This window comes from Drosophila grimshawi, unplaced genomic scaffold, assembly GCF_018153295.1.
Source record: "Drosophila grimshawi isolate 15287-2541.00 unplaced genomic scaffold, ASM1815329v1 contig_311, whole genome shotgun sequence".
Classification (NCBI taxonomy): domain Eukaryota; kingdom Metazoa; phylum Arthropoda; class Insecta; order Diptera; family Drosophilidae; genus Drosophila; species Drosophila grimshawi.
In genome coordinates, this window is record NW_025063098.1 from 27,403,581 (window position 1) to 27,418,932 (window position 15,352).

Genomic DNA, 15,352 nt, shown 5'->3' on the forward strand with positions numbered 1-15,352 from the left:
ATGTGGCCAAAAGGTGCAGCCAATTGAAATTCAAGCGAGAGCAGAACAGCAGCCATGAATTATATGTAAATGCAGCGCAGCAGAAAACCCAACAGAAACTAACAAATAATAAACAGAAAAAAAAGAAATAAACAAAAAATTGCACAAGTTGTGTGGTTTTATGAGTTATGACTAAAAACTGACCGCAACCCCATCAGCGACGAGGTTAGCAAAATTGCCATCTTTTGTCACGGGCTGTAATACACACACACACACACACACATACCATGCATGCCACAAACTTTACACTGTGGCTGTGTGTTAAGTGTCAGGCGGGGATTTTGTTATGATATTGTTACGACAAGTTGAATGTATTTTGAGTCGAGTTGAAAAGTCAATAAACCGAGCGGAGCGTAAACAACAAAATGCACTTGTCGATTGATGATGGGCGTGGCAGGAGGGGGGTAGCGGCGCCTGATTATGCTTGACAAATTGCCATTAAATATGCAAAAACTCTTATTCCACATACGCCACGTTGGCCACCCTCTGATGCTTAATGATGCAAACGAAGGCAGGCCAGCCAGTCAGCTGCAGGCATTGAGGATACCAGCGAAATTGATATGCCACAAAATGTATAAGGTTATATATATATAGATGTATATAGGGGTGTATTAAGACATGTCCTACTAGCCTGGCAAGCTGGCAAATATGCAATAAACTCTTGGCCAAAGCAGCAGCCAAAATATGCTGCAGGCAGCACTGCTAGACAGACATATACATATATATAGTATATATACTGTGGGTGCAATCAGATATGGCAACGTCGAGGCCATTTTGTAATATTACAGCCAAGTTTATGGTATGCCACGCCCCACCCAAGAAAAAAAAAACTAAAAAAGGCCATTGCATTTTTGATTTGTAGTTGCTTGAAAAAGTGAGTGTCAGTAGCCAAAATTGCTTGTTATGTGGAGCAGGTGTGTGCGTGTGTGTGTGTGTGTGTATCTGTGTGTGTATGAATTGTTTATGCACTACTTACAATTCTCGAATCCGAAAACTTGCCCAACACAATTTTCTTGGGATTTATAACGCTGAACGATGCCGCTGCCACTTTGACTTCGTAGTAGGAATTCGTTGTCAGATTTGGCAAAACCATCTGCATAAAAGAGAAGCAAACAGAGAAAATGAGATGATATTAAATATTAAAGAGCTTATTATGAAGTACTAAGAGTATAATATTTATTTCATTACTTATTATCTTAAATATTGTTGGGAATATGTTTTATTATTCTCTTTGATTTTTATTTATTTCTATTTATACACATGGCGACCTATTTGATGAGGTGGATAACCCAGAGGAGCTTATAGATAGGCAGGACTATTTAGAGAACTCAGCAACTGCTCCTTTATTAGGCAGTGATTTCTAGTTGTTTTGTGGCAATTTAAAAAAATCCAAAGAACACCTCTCAAAAATACATTTATGAATATTCATTTTATTTATAACCCTTGTGACAAAAGCCATATTTTACAAGTTTAAAATTGTAGCTGTGATAGGCAAATATATAAATAGATTAAAAAATACATAGTTATAAAAAAAACTTACATATATGCAGAATTTATCTATTGTTGATTAACAATTTTTGTTTTGCCGAAAAATATTTCAATTACGAAAATAGTTTTGAGCAAAACAAAGCCAAAAAATTCAGCAAACAATGCAGAAACCGAGCATGAGCTCATATTGCAAATAACAACAGCGAAGCAAAGCACAGCGAAGCAAAGAAAAATGAAAACTGAAATAAAAACCTTTTCCGCAAAACATATAGAAAAAAGTCAGTTGTACATTGTGCGAGCATAATAAAATTTTATTGTTACGATATATATTTTTATTTTTGTCTGTATCTTGTTTCGCTGCGGCGCTTTATATTATTTATTTTGTTTCGCATTCTATGCAGGGCGCTAAATAAAAACGGGGCAAAACGTAGCATACCAGAAAAACCCACAAAACGGCATAAATTTAATTTATTTCCAACGAAAACCCGTGCAGGTGTGCCAGTTGTGAGTGTGTGTATTGTTTTGGCCAACAATTCATGCTGCACAAAGACAATGCCAAAGCCAAAGCTAAAAGCCAAAAACCGTAGTCCTGGCTCCTATGTGGGCGTAACTGCAGATAAACATTCGTAAAATATTTACATGTGTCGCCTGCGGACCCAAAAAGGGTGCTCTTCTTGTGACCTCTTTATAGAGGCTCTATATGTATATTCCGATAATAACTATGGCATGCCATGCAATGGGGTATTTGCATCTGAATTCAATTTACGCCGGTCAACTTTTGATTGGTTTAAAAAGCTGAATTTTTAAGATTCTCTATCAGCAATGCTCACAATTCATCCCAAATACTTTTCATACACCTCTGGCTACATAACTAAATTCGTGCGGAATGCCATTTTTCTCACAGTTTTACTTGGTATCTCAATTTGGCTATGTTTTCGATATATTTCCAATCCCGTCGGTATTCGTCTTCGGGGAGAGATTTACAGCGACCGTTCAGTCAGCTGTGGAATTTGAAAGGCTTTTTTATTGCGATTCCCAGCGATGAACAAATAAAAATAAGTCATGTAAATTACACAAAAATGGGTCCATTAAAGGGTACAAAATTTCTTCATTTTGACTCGTTTTTCATGTATATTATTATAGATATTCATGGGAATGATTAGCAGTTAAGAAAATAAACTTTAGTACGAGTTAGAAACTAGATTTTGTGAATGTTTTTTGAGTCAACTGTCTTTTTAAGTATATATTTTGGTAAAGTAAATACTATTACGAATTATTTTAATGTTATTATTTATAATGTTCTAATAAAATAAGAAATATATATATATATATAAAATAAATAAATAATAGAAAACAAAACTATTTTCTTTTAAATACTCTGCTTTTACAATCTAAGGCATCTCAGAGTCGAGTAATCCTCTGGTGTTTTGTGGAATTTGCACTGGTTATTTATGCTGTTTGTAGCATAAAAATGCAATTATTGTTGGCATTTCATTTTGTCTCTTTTTTTTGGGCAAATTCTCTCACTCGTGTTTTGGCCGTTATCTAGTTCACTGTTTTACAACGTTTATCAAAGCATACTTTTTGGGTGACCAACGAGCGGTAAAAAAAAGACGGAAATATCAAAAATATCATTGCAAAGTTGCCAACAATCAGCATTTTGTTAGAGAACGCCAAAAATAAAAAAAATACAAATATAAAGAAACAAAAAAATCAAATAATAAAAGTTGTGTGTTGTGTAAAACATTTTACACAGTTAAAAAGAGAATGCAAACACAACTCGCACACAACAATTCTGCAGACAATCAAAGGTGTGTGTCGCTGCCGCCCCAATTTTTTTTCCAACATGGCCGACAAAATGGCGGCAGTGCAATGCAGTGCAAAAAAAAAAAAAAACGGCAAAAAATGCAAAACAAACAAGACAAACCCCGGGAATATATGACAAATTGCTGGCCAGCAAAGTTGGCAACTTCCTCGCTCTTTGAGAGATGTCAGTTAGAGCAATGTTTTCTCTTTTTCGTAGTTTTTTTTCTTTTATTTTTTTTTAAATGCTTACCGCTGTTTCCAGCTCCTTGGCGGATGCATTGATGCGTATGTCACGGTGCGTATCCTGGCCGGCCAATCGTGTTTTCACAACGTAAAAGTCAATGGTGTTGTAATATTCGTGGGGTCGCTTCCAACGTATCGTAATCGATTCCTGCGAATGACACGTCAGATTTAAAATGGTCGGATTACTGGCACCGCCCACATCCGTACGCTGGGCAATCTGATCGGACGGTTCGCCCTCGTTCTTTGTTGTAAACGCTTTGACAATGACACGATAGTCAGTAAAGGGTTCTGCAATAAAGAAAAGCACAAAAAAAATAAAAAAAATAAACAAAAACGAAGAATGAGCATTGAAAATATGTGTAAAACAATGAGTTTGCAGTTTGACTTTGTTCTTTGATTATTGTACATTAAATCCATTTTGCTGTTTCATCTACCCCAGAGGGCTGGGCTGTTCTTTTGACAACGAATTGTGCCTTTGCCTTTATAATTCAATTACAAAGACGTTTCAGGTCAGTTTTCATGGTTACCACAAGCCAAATAAATTGAGTTAAAATCTATGGATGAACTTGCGTTAGAAGTCGAAGTTCAAGGGATGTAACAGAACTGATATCCATAAGCGATGCGAGACTTTTTAACCCTTTGTCGATTATAATTCACAAGTTCACATTAAGTTCAGATAGGCTTCGGCTAATCTAGATACTACAACATGTAAGCAAGGCACACACAGCTTAAAATTTGATACTAAGTTGAAATATCTTTGGGGTCAATTTCCATCTGCTAAATTCCACTTTAAATTTAAGAAAAAACCAACCGAATTTAATTTTGAAAGCTGTATATTATAGTGAGATGATGTTGACGATTTCCGATTCAAATATGAAGAGGATAATAATATGATTAGTTGATGAGTCTGGTTAGAATAACTTGGTAAACTTGGTAAGAGTTGTTCAAACATTAACTCATTTGGTAACTATTTAATGTAGTAGTTCTACATTGATTTTATTAGCATTATCATTACCAAAATGTATAACTGATGTGATTGGTTAGGATAACTTGGCAAACAAATCAAGTTGCTAATTCACGAACTTATCTGTCGTCCTAGGGGAACTCAGCGATATAAGTGGTTGAAATATGGGTAAGTTTGATTCGGATATTTAGTTAAGCATAAAATATCTGACAGAAATAAGATATAGTAACCCAGACTCAATTGCTCTTAGTCTAAACTCCGCAAAATAATTTGCATATTTGAAAACTCGGATATGTTGTTAAATAAAAAAAGTTGTTCATCAAGAAATCTACTTTCGACCGAATGTTTCTTTGGCAGCTATATGATATAGTAAACTAATCAGTCAACTCATATATATGTATATATAAACTCTCTTATTATTTTTCTTAATATTGTATTCCCATTGTATTCCCCAAAATTGCTGTAATTGCTCAATGCTGAAGAGCTCTTTAATTGTTTATTGCCAAATAAAGCCATGCCAACTACAAGCTGCTAAAATTTGCTCGAGTTACGCACATTTAAATATTTTCCCAATTTGTGTGAAGCACTCAAGTGCCTTTATTACCGACCCTAAGCTCGCTGGTAACCGCAGCGCTCATTCAAAGTACAGTCATGCCCAAAAGGCAGACAACAACAACAACAGCAATAACAAAAGGACTTAAAGCGTCATTTTAATTGCTTTTTATGGCGTCCGGGACCCTTAAGCAAACTGTCAATATACCTGGGCGATACAGCAGTCAAGCTGTCAGCAATGTGCCCAACATTAACGCCCTTCTGCCTTAGATCCTATAGCCAACACGCCTCCACCTCCACCCTCTTCACCCTCTCCACCCCTTACCTGTCATTAGCTGTAATTATAGCTCAAGTCGATTGTTTGCCCGCTGCTTTGTAATTAAATAGTTTCAAGTGCCTAACGCTGGCCACTTTTTGTTGTTGTTAGCAACTTTGACGCCTGTAATTATGAGCCAAAACCGAGGCAGGTACCACGCCCCTCCCCCCGTTTCCCGACAAAGCTAACCGAACAAATTATTTGCTTGTCGCGAAATTTGTTGGGTTGGTTCCTTTGGCGAAGGAACGCGTTTTCTGTCAAATTCTGTGAAATTCGCTTCACTTTGTCATTGCATACTTTAAGGCAGGACTGAAAAAACAAATACGCAAAACAAGCACAGCATTATTAGCGTTGCAGCATTGTTGCAGGTAGAAAGAGTTAGTTATTAGGGTGTCGTGGTGCCAGGGGAGGAGCGGGGAGGTATATTCTGTCAGCATGCCATGCAATCAACGTGCAACATTCCGTGTTGCTCATACGCCGTGTGGCACGCTTGAATATTGTGCTGGAGGCGCCCACATTGTTTAATTAATTACGCGCGTCAGGTGCGCCAGGAATGAGTTGCAACTGATGTTGCAACTGTTGTTGTTGTTTTTGCTGCTGCTGCTGTTGCTGCACATTAAGCAACATCCTTTGCCAGTTTCAGTTGCTTTTTGGCAGCTGCAGTTATTTCAAATTAAATTTTCATTTATTTTCAACCATTTGGCATACTTTCATAAAGTGTTTGTCTCGCAATATACCAATTTTTCTGTTGCATATTAAATTAATTAATTTCACAATTGTTGCTGTTGCTGCAGTTTTTAGCGCACAGCATTTTGTCAATTGCAGAATGCTTATTGCTGTCCACAGTTGCAGTTGCTGCTTCTCTTTTTGCTTTTGATGTGGCATTTAAATTCAATTATTTTTGCATGTCGTTTCAGTCACTTGACAATTGACTTTTAGCTGTGTGAATTTATATAATTTTGAAGCTGAGCTGTATCGATGAAGTTTTGCATTTCTTACAACATTTTTCACTTACTCTTGTTAATCTTCCGACTTCTGTTAACCGTATTAGACTATTTAGTGTGGTTTTTATACATAAGTTAATTATTGGCGAAATTGATTCCCCTTTTCTATTAGGTCGTCCTAACTTTTCTTTTCCGTGTATTCTTGATGGAACTCTCGCTTCCTTAATTAAACTTGCTGTACGCCGGTAAGCCTCAAAGCGTGCTTAATTGTGGAAAACTTATCTTACTTCACAGGTCCAGAGATTTGCGTACCTTCTCTTTATTATCTGTCCCACTCTTTATATCCATCTTGCTCTCTTGCCTCTTGAGCTAATAAATAAATTTGTCTGATTGGTTTTTTTTTGGATTTTCCAAATCCTTGCAATAAATGTAAAGAGTCCTTGTCTTAAGTGCAAATTTTTTTTTATTAAGCTTACAACTTTTTTTTAGATTTATTGAATGTGTTAAAAAAGTATCGAATATGATTGAAAAACGTTCCTCACAATAAGTTTAACCATTGAAAAATAAACCAAGCTTTGCACTGAACTTTCCAGGTCTACGATTATATCAAACTGCTTCTTTTAAACTTTGGGCAATTTCTCAGAATTTATATGAAAGTTTAAAAAGTAATCATCATGTTATACTTACTCAGACTTTGGAGTTCGAAGTGTATCAGAGTTTCTGGGGAGTTGCGGGAGTTCTTAACGATTTCGACACCCGTTTGATTGTCGTGTATGTGAAAGACATGGTAACCGGCAATGGCACCATTTTGATTCTTTGGCGGATGCCAGGACATTGTAATGCTATTCGCGGACACATCCAGCACAGTGAGATTCTGAGGTTTGCTTGGCACTGTAAATGAGAAAGAGATGCAAATACAGGATATGAAAATGTTGCAAGCTAAATAAATATATATTTGTATCAATATATGTGCTGAAATGTGAAGTTGGCATACTTAGAGAACTTAACCGAAAAAGTTGAATTAAGCTTCATTAAAGGCGACACAGCTGTGAGTCCCTGAGGTTGGCAGTCAAATAGAAAAACTTTTCGTATCTTACTTTGCTGCACAGGAACCGGAAGTGCTGCTTGGCAGTAGCGAAAGCAAAGACTATCTACACACACACACACACACACACACACACACATGTATATAAGCACATAAATAATTTATTAAATATCAAATAAAGCTAGCAAACGGAAAAACAGCAAAAAAAAAGGACAGAAAAAAAGAGTCATATAAATTGAAATGAATATTTTGCAAGCAGATGAAACAATTTATATTCAAATGCCACTCACGCGATTGTGCATGTGTGTGTGTGTGTGTGTGTGTGTGCTAGTGAGTGTAAGGAGCTACAAAATAAAAAATTATATATTCAATTACGAGAGAGTGGGGCAAAGAGCTGGGGCAAGCCAAGCGCAACGTAATCGAAGCGCATAAAGAAACGGAAATGCGATTGCGAACAATTTATTATGGCTGCAATTGTGAGAGACTCTCTCTCTTTCTCTCTCTCTCTCTCTCCCGCACAATCACTCTAAGTCTACACACACTCACACAGAAAGAGAGAGAGAGAGAGAGACACACCCACATGTTCGGTTATAATCCCAGGGAATGGCAAAGGCAAAGGATGCAAAGCTGCAGCAATAATTTCATTTGGCAGGACCAAAGGACAACATCCGACCATGTGTGACGCCTTCGGGGCGCAACAAAGGGGTAAGAAGTGTATTCAATGTAAGTGGCAAAAAGCACTAAATGGTAATTTATTTTACTAATACAACAAAAAATAAGAGCAATGAAAAAAGGCAAAAGAAAAAGCACTTTTCCGTTTGCCAGCAATCAAAAGGAACAAATGAGTGAACCCCGAGGGCAGTTCAAGCACTTGACCTGCCAATGGCAATTGCTGCCTCTGCTGCTATGCAAATGCGATAAAGCTTAACAAAACACAACATACAAAGACATGTGTGTGTGTGTGTGTGTGTGCAAAATAAACAGTCGCTGTCAATGTGCAAAAATTTATACAATTCAATAAATGGCATTTCTCTTCTCTTGACTTATTTTTCTTTTGGTTATTTTTTTTTTTCATGGCTGCTGCTTCCTTTTGCAATTGAAAACGGAAATGGCAAATGGGAAATGGACACGAGGAGGAGCAGAGTGTGGAGGGTGGAGCAGCTGCTGCAGTTGATAGTTGGGCCACAAGGCAAACGGCAAAGGAAAAAGCCAATTTATAGACTCAACTCGACTCGACTCGACTCGTACTCGACTCGAATGGAGGAGGAAACTCGTTGGAGCATTGGCAAATTGTAGGCCCCTGTGCGCGTGGCATTAAAATCAATTAAGCAACAAAGTGCTGCATACATTCCAGGCGCCAAAGGATAAATGTCGTCGTCGAGGTGCAACAACGGGGGCACTGGGGTGCGTGGGTGGCACAAAAGTTAATAGCATTGACAGATGCCAGAGACAGCAGGCCGTACATTTTCTTTGTGGCACTATCTTAATCTTGCCGGCTCACTCTAGCGCACACTCTCTGCCACCCACTCTGTGTGGCACTCTGCTCTTTGAGCAGCCTTAAGTGCTTCTGATTGGTTTTGCGCCATGTCGTTCACATTCATGTGAAGCCGCTTTGTTTGCCGTTAGTTAGCCGTAAATTGATTTCCATGCGCACCATTTCAATCCGGCATGCCACGGCTCCTAGCCGCTGTCCATGTGGCATGTGGATGATGCCATGATGCCACCTGCTAACCGTGATTCCCCCAAACTCATTTGCTTCCTCTCATCTGATATACATACGTATATAGATGTATCCATTATGCGAAGACTATATAGATCTCTTGTGTGATTGTCTCTCTGAGTGAGTAGAGTGAGTTAATTAAGTTTCACTGTCATAAGTGTACTTATTCTGAGTCCTTTGCTTTGAGTAGTGCTAATCAAACTAGAATAATACTAATAGTTGTAAGGCTTTTCACATATTGTTTGCATTGCAGAAGCTGAAGAGCAGTAAGAATATTGAATGCAATATACAAAAGATTTAGTTGTCTTTATTAAGATTATTAGTACTATTATTATTTGCTTACAAGAAAAACATGAGCTTCAAAGGCTGCATATACGAAGGAAGACAAAATACGATAAGCTTAGATACTAACTCCGATTTATATTTTATATTTAAATAAATTATTTTAAATTATAGTTTTATTTTATTGTCAAGCTTTAAAGTTGCGAATCAATTCGAATTATATCGGAGAGATGTCAGGAGCCAGATAAATACATATTTAAGTTAGAAAGAACAAATGTTTCTAATTTTCTACATTTTAATCTTTCAAAGTTTCGAAGTGACTGCATTTAGCCTGCACTTATAGACAGTAAATTATGAATCACTTTAAAAAAAATAAAGACATAACTATTTTAAGATGGCAAGAAATGGAAACAACTTAAGAAAGTACATGAATAATAAGTACACAAAAAAAAAAAACGAAATAAAATATTGCCCAATTTTTATTTTTGAATATTGGCATACTATTAATTTAGACTATATTCAACTAATTCGTTAATCAATTGGAATAATTTTAAGCACCAATTACCGATTATTTTTATCAGCTTCTAAGCTCATTCTCTTCTCCAGTTTATTCTTAGGCAAAACTTTGAACTACTTCGACACAAATTTTAAAGCACTAGTGAAGCGTTTCAGTTGCTTAATACGCTGTTAGACATGAACGCACAATGGTTGGCCGGCCCTTCCTGGCTGAGCATTTGAGGCATTGGCCACAGCAACCAGTGAGAGCACAGCTACAAATTAAAAGAAAACAATAGAGGGGGCGTGGCGGTGGGGGATGTGAGGCACACTATGAGTTTTGCCCGGCGCCAAGCGGAAGAAGCCAAGTGTGAAAAAGCAAGAGAAAAGCTATGCTCAAAAAATAAAAATAAAAGTTGGGGAAAAAAAAGTCCAAGCTGCGCGTGATTATTTTCACAAAGCAAAGGCAAAAGCAGGAAGCAAAATCTTTTTTTTTTAAAAGAGTAGCGCCCGAAAACCAATATAGACGACGTGCTTAAGTTGTTAAGAAAGGCAAACAAAGGCACTGTTCCCAGAGGGGAGGGCGGCGGCAGAAGTTGGAGCTGAGATGCCGAAGGGACTGTGTAAGGTGTGTGTGTGTGGGTGTGTGCGAGAGAGTGTGTAAAGCAAATAGCATTAAGTTGTCTGAGCCTCAAAAAAAAATGAAATTAAAAAAACTAAGCGATATATAAAGTCAAGAAAAAATGAAGAATTTTCTGTGACTGCGCGAAACTTTTATACCCTGCCGTTAAATACTATAAGTGATAAGTTATATATATATTTAGATATATATTTTTTTGTTTAAAAGGCATCGCGTAAGTCTTGCATTTGTAGGGCATCCAAATAAAACACGACTTTATGGGGCTATTGTTGCGCGTAATCCTTATTTTAGTTGCTGTTGTTGTTTGTCCTTTAGGCTGTGTTATTGTTGTTGATGCTGAAGTTTACGAGCTGCTTTCGGATTTGGCCAGACGTAAAAACTAAACAAAAGGCGACGTGCCAAGCGTAAATATAGACAGAGAGGCGTACAGAAAAAAAGAGAAGAAAAAACAAGGACGTCTGTCACAGACACAGAGTCAAACAAACAATTAAGCGTGTGTAGCTCCGTTGAAAGCCATACACCTGTGCACACCCACCCACACACACATTCGCACACACACACACACATTCACCTGCAATTTGACATGTGAACGCGTTGCGCTTGGCTGATTTTCAATGGCGCTTCAAAGGCTCCGACGCTGGAGCCTCGCATAAGGGCGCAAAAATTATGCGAAATAAAGCCAAAATACAAAAAGCAAAAAAAAAAAAAAACGAAATAAAAAATGGAAACTTTGATTTAAAAAAAGAAAAATTATAAAGCAGGCGCGCCACGAACAATGAGACACTACTCAAGTGATAGCCTTTTTGTAAACGTATTTCATGTGTTAGCGCTTTAAAAACAGTTGTTTTAGCCTCACATTAAAGTCAACAAGCACTTTACACTGATTTTAAGCCAGACGATTTAAAAAACAATAAGTACGGAATAACATGGCCATTTTGACATTTATTTGTATTTTTTATTCAAGGTTCAGTTTTGATTTGTTTATTATTTTAAGGTTCATGGCAAATAAATATGCAGCTTTGACACCCTGACAATTTACTGTTCACTAGAGTCAAATTTGGGTTGAACAGTTCATCTTCATGGTAAATATAACTGCAGCTGACAATTAAATGTTCATATAAAAGCACTCAGACAAAGATTGGCACTCAATAAAAGTCGCTTCCAACTGACTGAAGCCAATTTACCAAAGCTCACAATTAGCCATCTGCCGTTGATGAATTTGACTTGGCTTTAACACTCACCGCATACAAATTCGTATTTAAAACCATTGCGCTCAATTTAGAGGTGTCAACATAATTAAATAAGTAGAAAATAATGATTAGGCTGACTAGCTGTCAATCTTAATTCTTAAATTACATAAATCTATAAATACGGTGTGACTAAGTGTCAACCTTAAGGCTCAAAAATATAAATACAGTATGAAAATGTAATTAAAGTGTCTGATTTGATGGTTAAATGGAAAGTTCATGTTTTGCCGAATATGTAGAATATATTCCCTTAAGCGCTAAGTGCCTCTCATTAATTCAATCGCTGAAACATTTGTACTAAACACAAATGATTGTCATTGTGTTGTCTAATGTTGTTAGAATAGAATTTTGCTATGTCCTGCAGCTATTATTCAAGTTGATGTGCAAGCATTGAAATTGTGTACACACACACACACATTGTACAAATAATCCCTGTTATAACAATTTGAACTACTGTCTGGGGCCATTTGCTGGGCACATGTCATTTGCCTTGCTCCTTGATTGCTCGCAACTGTAGACTAAATATTCTGGACTGGCCGGACAATGGACACAAATTTGCGAACTTTGAGCTGCTTGACATGTGTCCGTTTTGGTCATTAGCTGGGCACATAACAAAGCACTGGCCCGAATAAACAGTTTGTCAGTTAAAGTACATACATCTATTCTTGCCATCCGACTAAAAACGCTTGAAGCTCCTCGCTTTACATTTTTGTTTCGAGTCGGAGTTATTTTTATTTTTTATTGCAGTGCTGTGAAGTGTTGCGTCAGTGCAGTTGGGAGTCAGTGTTGGTAAAAATGCTCAAACTGTTTTTATTCTTGCCTTTGAGTAGCTAGGTATTTTTTCTGTTAGTGCTGTGAAGTGTTGCTTTAGTTTGCTAGTAGTCCGTTTTGTTTTTTTTCAGCGTTTGATCTTTTTTCTAGGATTTTTTCATATTTTTGTGCTGGAAAGTGTTGCCTTACGATAGCAGTTAGTGTTGGTAAAATGACCACTGTTGCTATTCCTGCGTTATTTTGTATTTTTCATTAGTGCTGTGAAGTGTTTTTTAAATAATTGAAATGTTTTGCTCTAGCATTCGTTATATTTTGTGAGGTTATTTATTGCAGTTGCTGTGCAGATAATCATTTTTATTTTCAATAGTACAAAATACCAAAATGATGCCAACTTTATTAATTTTTCTCATTTCGCTTGCTGCCAAAATTTCAGAAATATCATTTATATTTTTAACCGAAAAATACATTTTATATTAAATTTGGCTTCAAGGAACTGGCTGAAAACATTCTTGACGAGCTTGATTATCCATGGCACAGCTTTAAGGTTTATGCAGCCAATTAAGTGAGTGCCACGGACGAGGGGCACAAACAATTGAGCGATAAATTCAGCGGCGCCGGCTCGTCTCATGGGCGAAAGGTTATCGACAGGAAGCTGCACATGGCCGCATCACGATGCAACACTGCCAGCCATTGCCTTCCGGTTCCGGGGGCAAGGTGGGGGTGGCGGGCAACACAGACTGATGTGATGCTTGAGACTGTTTAGGACACGGCGGAAAGACGGCATGTATCAGCCACAAAAGAAGGCATCAATGTCACGTTCAGCATTTTTTTTTTAACAAGGTGTTTATGACTTTGAGCAGCAGACACACACACTCACACACGCACACATACACACACACACACACGAAGCGTAGGCAGACAAAAGGCATACGTCTACAAAGTGACTTTCAAGTGCAAAAAAAGGCAGGCTACCAAGTGAGGAGGTGGGTGTACATGAGGGACGGGGGATGGGGGGTGGTTGGACTGAGTGATGTTCATGTTCAGAAGTCAGGGTTGTTGTACTTTAGCCGTTGTGTTGCGTTGTGTTGTGTGTTGTTTTGTGTATGCCGCACAAATAGACATGTTGAAGTGCAGTTAGGCGGAAGTTGTTGCCCCGGCAAACAGTTTTTTTTTTTTGTTTTTTTGGGTGCGCCTTAAAAGGAGCCATACAAATGGTTTATCTGTTGATATGTGTATGGTTTGGCATTGTCAGTTGAGAGCGTGTATACGAGTATGTGTGTATTTTTGTTGTTTTGGGCAGGACTATCAACAGCAAAGCAGCCAGCAAACTTCACATTTTCATAAATTAACACACAACAATGCAGCCGATAAGCGGGCAACAATTTGGGCACTTTGTTAAGTAAGTATATAAAAATGATTTCTCTGTAACACTTTATAGTTCGTTTAAAAAAATAAATGTAGCCTTCAGAACACGAAAGATTTAAATATGTATTCACATATATTTTTTTGTTTGACAAAAAGTAAGTCGCAAAAATTGGTAGTTTTAGGTGAATTAATTAATTTGATGAAACTGATTTCAAATTCATAATATATTTAAAATAATTAATATCGTCAATCAAATCAGCTTCATATCTGAATCTAGAAGCAGGGTACTTGCAAGTTAACACTTTTTTGTCTCAGCTGCAGACGCCGTACAAAAATTGTATTCAAGTTGTTTGAGCATAAAAAGAGCAGCAGAAGACACGTAGGTGTGCTTGAGAGAGATAGGGAGAGAGAAAGAGAGAAGTAGATAGAGAGGGGGAGAGATAGACGAGCTTTGCTTATCAGCTGCAGGCGCTCTTCACAGCCCTGAGCATGTTTCAGCGTTGCGCCTTTTGGGTATGCAACGCTTTTTAGACGCACTAAGATAGGCTCTGTCTGCGTGTGTGTGTGTGTGTGTGTTTGTATGTGTGCATGTCACAAATTAAAAGCAAAATGATTGATGGCTGTTTTTTGCCAAATGGCTGCCAGCCAGAAGAAGCAAGAAGCAGCCGCAACAGCAGCAGCAGCATCACGGGAAGTTCAATGATTTATGCTTTTTCATAGTTATCCTCACATACATCTTTTGAGATGGGCTACTAAATGATTGTTTTCATCTTCTTGTGCTGGCTGGCTAACTTCTGGCTGGCTGGCTGGCTGGCTGCTGCCACTATTTTGCACTTTTAATGTATTTTTTGACAAGTCATGTTCATAACTCAGAGTCCTGTAAAATTTTGTACAAGTGACGCACACACAAATACAAGCGCACAAACACACACACACACACACACACACACATACACACACACACACACACACACACACACGCATTGAAAGTTCTGCTGCAAAGTTGAAGTGCAAAGTTTGCGTTTGCCGCCTTTTTAGTTATTTTTCGTTTAGAAACCGAATTTGTTGAGAATGTGTGTGTATTTTTGTTTATTTCTTGCCAGGCAAATCATTTGTCAAAAAACGCTGTAAAACTTTAGCTGCTGTTTGCTGTTGACAAGCTAAAAGTTACGTCAATTTGTATTAGCAAGTTTTCCGCCTGGACAACAAATAAAAAAAAAAACAAAAAAACTTCCAAGTGGCCAAAAACTCTGATGCGATCCATTTGCGATGATATACCAAAAAGTAAGTCTTTGTAAGCTTAAAATCTATTTTCCAACTTAAATCGTATGCTGCATGTATACATAGTAAAGTTAGCTTTCGACTCTTGATAAAAACCTGCTTTAAACAGGACTATTTACTTTGAGATTCCCTGAGTTCAGCTCCATATTTTGTA

The 15,352-nt window shown here is 37.6% G+C and overlaps 1 protein-coding gene across 2 annotated transcripts in view; it reads right to left on the minus strand.

The window, feature by feature from the left end:
- LOC6569754 (tyrosine-protein phosphatase 99A) overlaps positions 1-15,352 on the minus strand; it is a 137,002-nt gene that overhangs the window by 14,999 nt on the left and 106,651 nt on the right. For both annotated transcript variants that reach the window (XM_043214870.1, XM_032741514.1), the window contains 3 exons: positions 7,040-7,243; positions 3,584-3,864; positions 1,016-1,132 (listed from right to left, as the gene is read on the minus strand). In XM_043214870.1, coding sequence (XP_043070805.1) covers positions 1,016-1,132; positions 3,584-3,864; positions 7,040-7,243 — 602 coding nt within the window. The remainder of the gene's footprint in view (positions 1-1,015; positions 1,133-3,583; positions 3,865-7,039; positions 7,244-15,352) is intronic.